The 9,226-nt window shown below is 37.1% G+C and overlaps 1 protein-coding gene across 1 annotated transcript in view; it reads right to left on the bottom strand.

The window, feature by feature from the left end:
- Nucleotides 1-2,947: 2,947 nt before the first annotated feature.
- IPP (intracisternal A particle-promoted polypeptide) overlaps nt 2,948-9,226 on the bottom strand; it is a 29,591-nt gene continuing 23,312 nt past the window's right edge. The window contains exon 8 of the mRNA XM_068965820.1: nt 2,948-3,706. Coding sequence (XP_068821921.1) covers nt 3,482-3,706 — 225 coding nt within the window. The 3' untranslated portion in view covers nt 2,948-3,481. The remainder of the gene's footprint in view (nt 3,707-9,226) is intronic.

Here is a 9,226-nt window from a genome sequence, read left to right as displayed (position 1 = left end):
GTACAGTTCTGTGTATTCTTGCCACTTAATATCTTCTGCTTCTGTTAGGTCCCTACCATTTCTGTCCTTTATCGAGTTCATATTTACATGAAATATTCCCTTGGTATCTCTAATTTTCTTGAAGAGATCTCTAGTCTTTCCCATTCTATTGTTTTCCTCTACTTCTTTGCATTGATCACTGAGGAAGGCTTTGTTATCTCTCCTTGCTATTCTTTGGAACTCTGCATTCAGATGCTTATATCTCCTATTATCCTTTGCTTTTTGCTTCTCTTCTTTTAACAGCTATTTGTAAGGCCTCCTCAGACAGCCATTTTGCCTTTCTTTTTCTTGGGGATGGTGTTGATCCCTGTCTCCTGTACAGTGTCACGAACCTCCATCCATAGTTCACCAGGCACTCTATCAGATCTAGTCCCTTAAATCTCTTTCTCACTTCCACTGTATCATCATAAAGGATTTGGTTTAGGTCATACCTGAACAGTCTAGTGGTTGACTGAAACCACTAGACCACTAGACTGAAACCACAATCACAGACAACTAGCCAATCGGATCACATGGACCACAGCCTTGTCTAACTCAGTGAAACTAAGCCATGCCATGTAGGGCCACCCAAGACGGACAGGTCATGATGGAGAGGTCTGACAGAATGTAGTCCACTGGAGAAGGGAATGGCAAACCACTTCAGTATTCTTGCCTTGAGAACCCCATAAACAGCATGAAAAGGCAAAAAGATAGGACACTGAAAGATGAACTCCCCAGGTTGGTATGTGCCCAATATGCTACTGGAGATCAGTGGAGAAATAACTCCAGAAAGAGTGAAGGGATGGAGCCAAAACAAAAACAATACCCAGTTGTGGATGTGACTGGGTGGTAAAGCAAGGTCCAATGCTGTAAAGAGCAATATTGCATAGGAACCTGGAATGTTAGGTCCATGAGTCAAGGCAAATTGGAAGTGGTCAAACAGGAGATGGCAAGAGTGAACGTTGACATTCTAGGAATCAGCGAACTAAAATGGACTGGGATGGGTGAATTTAACTCAGATGACCATTTCTACTCCTGTGGGCAGGAATCCCTTAGAAGAAATGGAGTAGCCATCACAGTTAACAAAAGAGTCCGAAATGCAGTACTTGGATGCAATCTCAAAAACTATAGAATGATCTGTTTGTTTCCAAGGCAAGCCATTCAATATCACAGTAATCAAAGTCTATGCCCCGACCAGTAATGCTGAAGAAGCTGAAGTTGAATGGTTCTATGAAGACTTACAAGACCTTTTAGAATTAACACCCATAAAAGATATCCTTTTCATTATAGGGGACTGGAATGCAAAAGTAGGAAGTCAAGAAATACCTAGAGTAACAGGCAAATTTGGTTTTGGAGTACAGAATGAAGCAGGGCAAAGGCTAATAGAGTTTTGCCAAGAGAACGCACTGGTCATAGCAAACACCCTCTTCCAACAACACAAGAGAAGACTCTACACATGGACATCACCAGAAGGCCAACACCGAAAACAGATCAATTATATTCTTTGCAGCCAAAGATGGAGAAGCACTATACAGTCAGCAAAAACAAGACCAGGAGCTGATTGTGGCTAAGATCATGAACTCCTTATTGCCAAATTCAGACATCATTTTAATAGTTGTTCAGAAAACAATTAAATGTAAAATTAAATGTGCAAATCCCTAAAGATGAAGCACTAAAATTCGTGGGCAATCCTTGTAATCCAAGAATGATGCTAATAAACTAAGTTGATGAGTAATACAAGGAAAAGCAAAAAACAAAAAATTCAAGACACTTTATTAGTACATTCTTTTTAAAACAATCTGTCATTTTCTAGGAAATAAGCATATTTACAATTACTTATTTTCAGGCATCATCTGAATCTATTTAAGCCCAAACACTGATTGTCTTGACTACATTTCCATCATAGCAGTACAAAATGCCTCTCTTCATACTGCCATTTTAGGCTGGCACCAGGCAATAATGAAAATTAAATGATAGGAAAATTTGTAAATCTGTTTTAAACACATTCTCAACTAGAAATATTAAAGGCACATGAGTTACAGCTTAGTTTATACATTATCTTGATACTTCACTCCTTGACATTTTACACATCCCAGTCAGCCATCTGTGACCCTTCAGATTTTCAGGCTACCCGAAAGAATGGAACACAGAGCTTTCTGTCTGCACTACATAAGCTTTTCTTAAAATATGCATATGGTTAAGTTGTGAAGGAAAGTATCCTTGTGGATCAATCCAAATATTTCGGACCTGAGTCTTTAATGCTTACCAAAGGTTTTCTATCTAAATAAGCCACTGATGCCTATAATATACTAAAGGACTTTCATATAGAAAAGGGGAAATCAGGGATATAGAAATCAAATCCTGGAACAGCTAGGTAAACCTAAATGTATAAGACCTTTAATGTATATGGCTCCAACTGACTAGTAGAAATAAAAGTGATGATCATATACACAAAATCTCTGTCTCAGAAATAGAGAACACTTCTTTAATATGCTTCTTCGAGAAAGTTAAGTTTTGAGAAGCAGTTTTGGATCAGAAGCTTTTACATTTATGAGTTAGTGTACATAAAAAGTTGTACAGGGATCTACAATTCCATCTTCTCCAAGCCAGGCCATGGCTTTGTACTAAGTTCATACTTAGGCTTGCCCAAGTATGAGTATGCTTCATAAAGCTTGGTAATCTAATAAATTCCCTCTTCTCAAAGCTAAACATATTTTTGGAAAAAGGTGCATATAACCAGCTGGCCTCTATCACCCATACATCATCCTATTGCAATAAAGGACTGTCACTAAGAACCTATTAATTTCTCACTTGAATTCCAGCATCAAAACAAAAACATAAGTGAACAAGAGCTTTTTTTTATGCTGTTATCAACAAGTGAAAATTTATATAAACAGCTAAACATTTCCAACATGTCCCTCCCAGTATACTTACTGCCAATAAAAAGTTTGGGGTTAGTGAAAAGTAGGAATAAAACAGAAGTAGGAAGTTGTCTCATTGGCTTTTCTCTTTAATTTAAACTATGGCCATGGAATATTATGCTCTGAGCTGAATCATGAATGTATAGACATCTTTAAACTGTCTCATTTGATATTCTTACATCACACAATGGTCATGTTATAGCTTAAACTGAACTGGAGAAGCTGCTAAAGCAACTATTTGCCAAGAAGCTTCTGGCAAATTCTTTTTACAAATAGGACTCTACTCCTAACTGGACAATTCTAGAGCATAAACAGCATCTGTTGGTCAGCTGGCAAATTTGTGAGAACTCTTTATTAATTTAGGATATATTCCACTATCACTTCTCACTCAAATTCTTTAAAAAAAAAAAAATCTTTATTCATTTTTCTACCAAATTCACAGAAAACAGAAAGGGTCCTATCACCAAATACAAGTGTGATTTGCAAAAGGTGAGATTCTGCATTTTCAAAATGTTTCTTTTGCTGTCTTAATGCTTTCTATTTCATAGTACAGCAACACCTCCTTCACAACGACTGGTAATCATATTGCCAATTTCTGTCCATGTATCTGAATGAGGGTTATAAACTTCAACTGAGTCCAAGGTACCTGGAGCCAAGAAATCGTGGCTGGAAGATCGACCTCCAGAAACATACAGAAGCCCATTGACTGCCACAACACACAGGCCTGCTCTAGGTACCTTCATTGAGGCAACTTCAACCCACTTTTCCTGGATAAAAGAAAAAAGAAGTTTGCAGTGTTATAATATGGTAACACAGAAAAGTGCTGAGAAATCAGATACTCTGGTTCTTTTTACATGTTTAAATTTCAAACTTACGACCTATTCATATAAGTATATACAATATTTTAAATAGAAATTTTTAGTAGGTGTAGACAAAGTAGTAAATTTAGAGGAAAATAATGAAAACTGTATCTGTGATTAATTATAAATTATGATCACCAAGAGATAATCTAGAAATTCTATATAGGCAAGAATTCAGAGAAACTAGTTCTATGAAATACAAGTATGTAATTCAAACACACACCACACAAACTCACAAAGTTCAAAGGAGAAGAACGCTTACAAAAAGGCTTTTTTGCATCTTTAATATAACAGGCCTCATAAATCTCCAAGAGAACAAGAAACAACACTGGCCAAATTTATTTTAACATGGAATCTTTTTTTTTAAGGACATCTAGTACAGCTAGTAAAGTGTAAAAGATATTTTCAGAAAGATAGTATAGATCAGGGATTGGAAACTAGGGCCTATTTTTTTAAGCCTACAAAGGTTATTAAAAATATATATATATGCCAAAAGAAGAGATTGCATGTAGCCCCCAAGGCCTAAAACATTTACTATCCAGTCTTTTAACAAAAAGTTTGCTAACTCTTGGCATATATTATTCACTGAAGCAATTTCAGTAAGCTGCTATAGACAAAATGACAAAGTCCAGCTCCAGGGAAAATGTCTATACCCAGAAAACAGGAAAGCTAAAAAAAGGTCCTGAGAAATAATCAAGAGAGAAAAGAAAACGTTTCCAGATTAAAAAAAAATAATAATAATTTGAAAATAAAGCATATGATGAACAAAATTTATAAAATCATAAAAAATGAAGAGAGATTATTCATCAATGCTAGAGAGTAAACTTCTTGAGGCAACTTGATGAGTCAGACATGAATGAGCGACTGAAAAACAATAAATCCATATTTCACAACATAATGCTCCCTGAAACACTTTTTCCCCCAAGATGTTTCACAAACAAAAGTAAGGGCTGTGTGGTCACTTAAATGTGAGAGATTTAGCATAAAGATTCATGAAATATCTTATTTTAATAAATTGTGTAAAGAAGTCCTATCAGTTCAGTTCAGTTCAGTTCAGTTGCTCAGTCGTGTCCGACTCTTTGCGACTCCATGAATCGCAGCATGCCAGGCCTCCCTGTCCAATAGTAAAGAAATTTATTTAACTTTACTTAATTCAACATTCCCTAAGTATAGTTGACCAGGGAAACTTATGCTATCTACTTCCTATTATCAATGCAGGGATTTCCCTGGTGGTCCAGTGGTTGACTTCATGCTTCCACTGCAGGGGGCACAGGTTTGAACCCTGGTGGAGGAACTAAGGATCCTGCATCCCAGGTGGCAGTGGCCAAAAAAAAAAAAAAAGCAAAAAAATAGTATTCCATGGAAATTAACTTGGAAAAAATTTTTCTAACCTGTAAGTCTATGATACAACACACCTTGTGCTTACATTATTCCAGCACTTAACAAATGGTAATGCAATTGTTTGTCTATTTTTAATATTTCCCACTAGAATGTTGGTTTCTTGAGAGCTGGAGTATTATATATTTAGGTAGCCTTTGCTTCCCCAGGTCTTTACATATTTGTGAATGAATAAATGGACTAAAGAACAAATGCATGATAGAACAGTAATTCACAACCTACTCTTATCTACTTTCTCTTCTTTTCCCCTTTGTAGCATAATTACATCAAGCAAGTAACTGAAGGCATGAGAGAATATTGGAGTGCTCATATAGTAAGTAATAGGATAGGTAATGTATAGAGGTACAAGTGGAGAAGACAGCTGGTATGGTAGGGAAACTTGTTTCACTAAACAAATAAGTAAATATATTGAGAATAACAGGAGCCAAGTTTTTAACTGATGTGATTATGATATGTTTGTGTGCTCAGTCATGTCCAACTCTGCAACCCCATGGACTGTAGTCCATGAGGCTCTTCTGTCCATGGAATTTTCCAGGCAAGAATACTGGAGTAGGTTGCCGTTTCCTTCTCCAGGGGATCTTCCCGACCCAGGGATCAAACCCATGTCTCTTGCATCTTCTGCATTGGCAGGCAGATTCTTTACCACTGTACCCCCTGGGAAGCCCTTTTAACTGATAGAGAAGGTATTTACAATCATGGAAAGGGGAAGGCCCCTTTCTTTCATGGAAAGAATCTGAGGTATACTGAAATTGGTGCCAACATTATGAACTCATGGTTTTATAACATATGCACAGATATGGAAATACCTATAAATGAGTATTTGTGTGAATACATACACACATATACATTTGCTGTTTATGTTTAGCTGTTGACTGAGAATGCCTGGAAGCTGCAATACTCCAGGAGCAATGAATAGTCTGAGAGCTAATCTTGGTTTCCAAATACTATTCTTCACTAAGAGAAACTAAAGGTTCTTGGAGAAATGACTGATTCTAGGATCAGAGAAGTATAATCTTTCTTATACTTGAAATATTTTAGTATGCAAGATAGCAAAGAAATGCTCAAAAGGACAGAATCAGAAGGGACCTCTAATTTCAGTCATGATAGAGTAACTGTTACCAAACGTGCCCTCCTACCATAAAGAATTAGAAAACTTGACAGATTATGAAATAAAGTTCTCAGATGATGGACAACAGGCAATGAAAATCTGTGATTCAGAAAAAGAAAGAAACAAGGTGAGCTCCATAGCTGTCCAGGCTTTTTGCCTGGAGGGCTTTCTGAACAGCAGTACAGAGAAGGGAATCCCAAGCAGAGCACAACAGTCAGCTGATTTATGAGACCAAAATCAGAGTTGAGAGAGGCTGATGCAGTTGAGATTTGTAAGGAAGAGTGCCAGAGGACAGAGGTTCCCTCGAGTCTGTGTGAATACTCCTAATCTTTGCATGCATAAAATGAGACTATGAAAGAAAATAAAAGAAAACAACAAAAAAGTAAAAATAAAAGTTTTAAAAGAGAAGAAAAGAAAAGGGAAAGAAAATTTAAAAATGAGACTCCATAAGAATAATCAAGCAACAACAAATGGGAAGATGTGATATAATGAGACATATATTTGGTCTCTGACTGCAGGTCTTAACACAGAGCTCCTAAGTCCCTTGGGATTTCCTTGGTGACAGGAATGTCTTCCTCTCTAAAAAGGCAACTCTTGTAGGATCCTGTATAACATCAATATAGGGGCCTCTTACCAGAAAGATCAAGCCAAGATTAGAAGCTTGGAATTTAGTCCCATACCCTGTCATCCAGGGAATAGAGAAGGACTGGATGCCTATGTGATGAAGCCTCCATAAAAATCCCTAAACGGTGAGGTTTGGAGCACTTCTGGTTTGATGACCATATCTACATGCCAGGTAAGTGATACCCCCAAATCCCACTGGGGCAGAAACCTGCAAGATCCCTCCTGGATCTTGCCCTATACTTCTTCATCTGGTTATTCATTTATATCCTTTATAATAATACAGAATATAAACATTATATTCTGTTCTATTGTTCTATACTTATAGTAACATAGAATATCCTTTATAATAAACTGGAAAACAGTTAAGTAAGGTGTTTCCCAGAGTTCTGTGAGCCATTATAGCAAATTATTGAACCTGAGGAAGGGATCACAGGAACCCTCAATTTGTAACCAAGTCAGTGGTTAATATGAGGACAGACTACTTGAGACTGGTGTCTAAAGTGAGGGCAGTCCTGTGGTACTGAGCCTATAACCTGTGGGATAGTTAGTGTCAGAACTCAGTTGACTTTAGGACGCCAGTTGGTGTCCACAGAGAATCAGAGAAGAATTTGGTGTGGAAAACTCACATTTGGCGTGAAAAGAAGAGACAGCTTTCCTTTACAGGAACTCCTGTAAGCTTAACAATTCTCAGAGCTCACACAAGGCTGGATGATATTCTAGCTTTGACCAGACAATATGAAGAAACCTTTTGGACAGCTAGGACAAACAGGAGACAGTCAAGAAGAGCCATGATTCAGTGGTAGGGATAAACTATTCCTAAAGGACCTAGACCTTCTAGACCTTCCCTACAAAGCTTAAAAACAAGTTCAAAATATGAATCTGATTTGCAAATAACTGCCTGTCAAAACTAAACACAACACTTATGGGAAGAAAACAAAATCCAAATACTCAACTATGTAACATCTACAATGTCCAACATTCGATCAGTTACTGCTGCTGCTGCTGCTGCTAAGTCACTTCAGTAGTGTCCGACTCTGTGCAACCCCGTAGACGCCAGCCCACCAGGCTCCCCCGTCCCTGGGATCCTCCAGGCAAGAACACTGGAGTGGGTTGCCATTTCCTTCTCCAATGCATGAAAGTGAAAAGCGAAAGTGAAGTCACTCAGTCGTGTCTGACTCTTCGCAACCCCATGGACTGCAGCCTACCAGGCTCCTCCATCCATGGGATTTTCCAGGCAAGAGTACTGGAGTGGGGTGCCATTGCCTTCTCCGCGATCAGTTACTAGAAATGTGGAAAGGCAAAAAAAAAGAAAAAAAGAAAAAAAAATGTGACTGAAATCAGGAAGAAAAATTTCAATCAATACAGGTTCAAAAATGTCAAATTAACAGAATTAGCAGAGAAGTACTTTAACACAGACATTATAAATACATTCAAGGATATAAAAGAAAACATGAAAAATGACAAGGAGAGAAATGGAAGACACTTAAAAAATAACCAAAACATCTTATGGAGCTAAAATATACAATACCTGAAATGAAAATTTTCCTAGATAGAATTAGATACTACAAATTAAAAGTTTAGACATTGTAGAAAGTTAATGTTGACTTGAAGACACAGCAAGAAAAACTATCAACACTGAAGCACAGAGAACAAAATTTTAATTATGCAGGATGAATAAGTTCTAGCAATCTAATGTATATACTATGGTGAATATAGTTAATAATAGTATACTGTATACTTGAAATTTACTAAAAAGGCATCTACCCTGTGCCTCCTGCATTGGGAACATGGAGTTTTAACCACTGGACTGCCAGGGAAGTCCCCAAGAAGGCAGATCTTAAGAGCTCCCATCACATACAGACACAAAAAAGGAAAAGGGATCTATGAGAGTTGATGGGTATGTTAATTACCTGGATTGTGGTAATCATTTCACAAGTAGATATATAGCAAAACATATGATATACCTTAAAAAAATCATACACTGTTTGCAAATTAACCTGAAAAATCTGGAAAATGAAAACCAAGAAAAACAAACTGAAATACTGAGAGAAAAAGGATGGAAAAAATTAACACACCTCAGTGACCTATGGGACAATATTAAATGGTTTTACGTGGACATTACTTAAATCCCAGAAAGAGAGCAGGAGAATACTTGAAGAAATAAGGCTGATTTCAATTTGATGGAAGCTATAATTCTACAGATTCAAGAAGTTCAATGAATTTCAAGCAGGTTAAACACCAAAATCCCGAAAGATATATCAAATTACTGGAAATCCATAAGAAAGATAAAAAAATCT

Source organism: Capricornis sumatraensis, chromosome 2 (assembly GCF_032405125.1).
Source record: "Capricornis sumatraensis isolate serow.1 chromosome 2, serow.2, whole genome shotgun sequence".
NCBI lineage: Eukaryota > Metazoa > Chordata > Mammalia > Artiodactyla > Bovidae > Capricornis > Capricornis sumatraensis.
The sequence above is the reverse complement of the archived record's forward strand: the minus strand, read 5'-3'. Positions and strand labels throughout refer to the sequence as shown.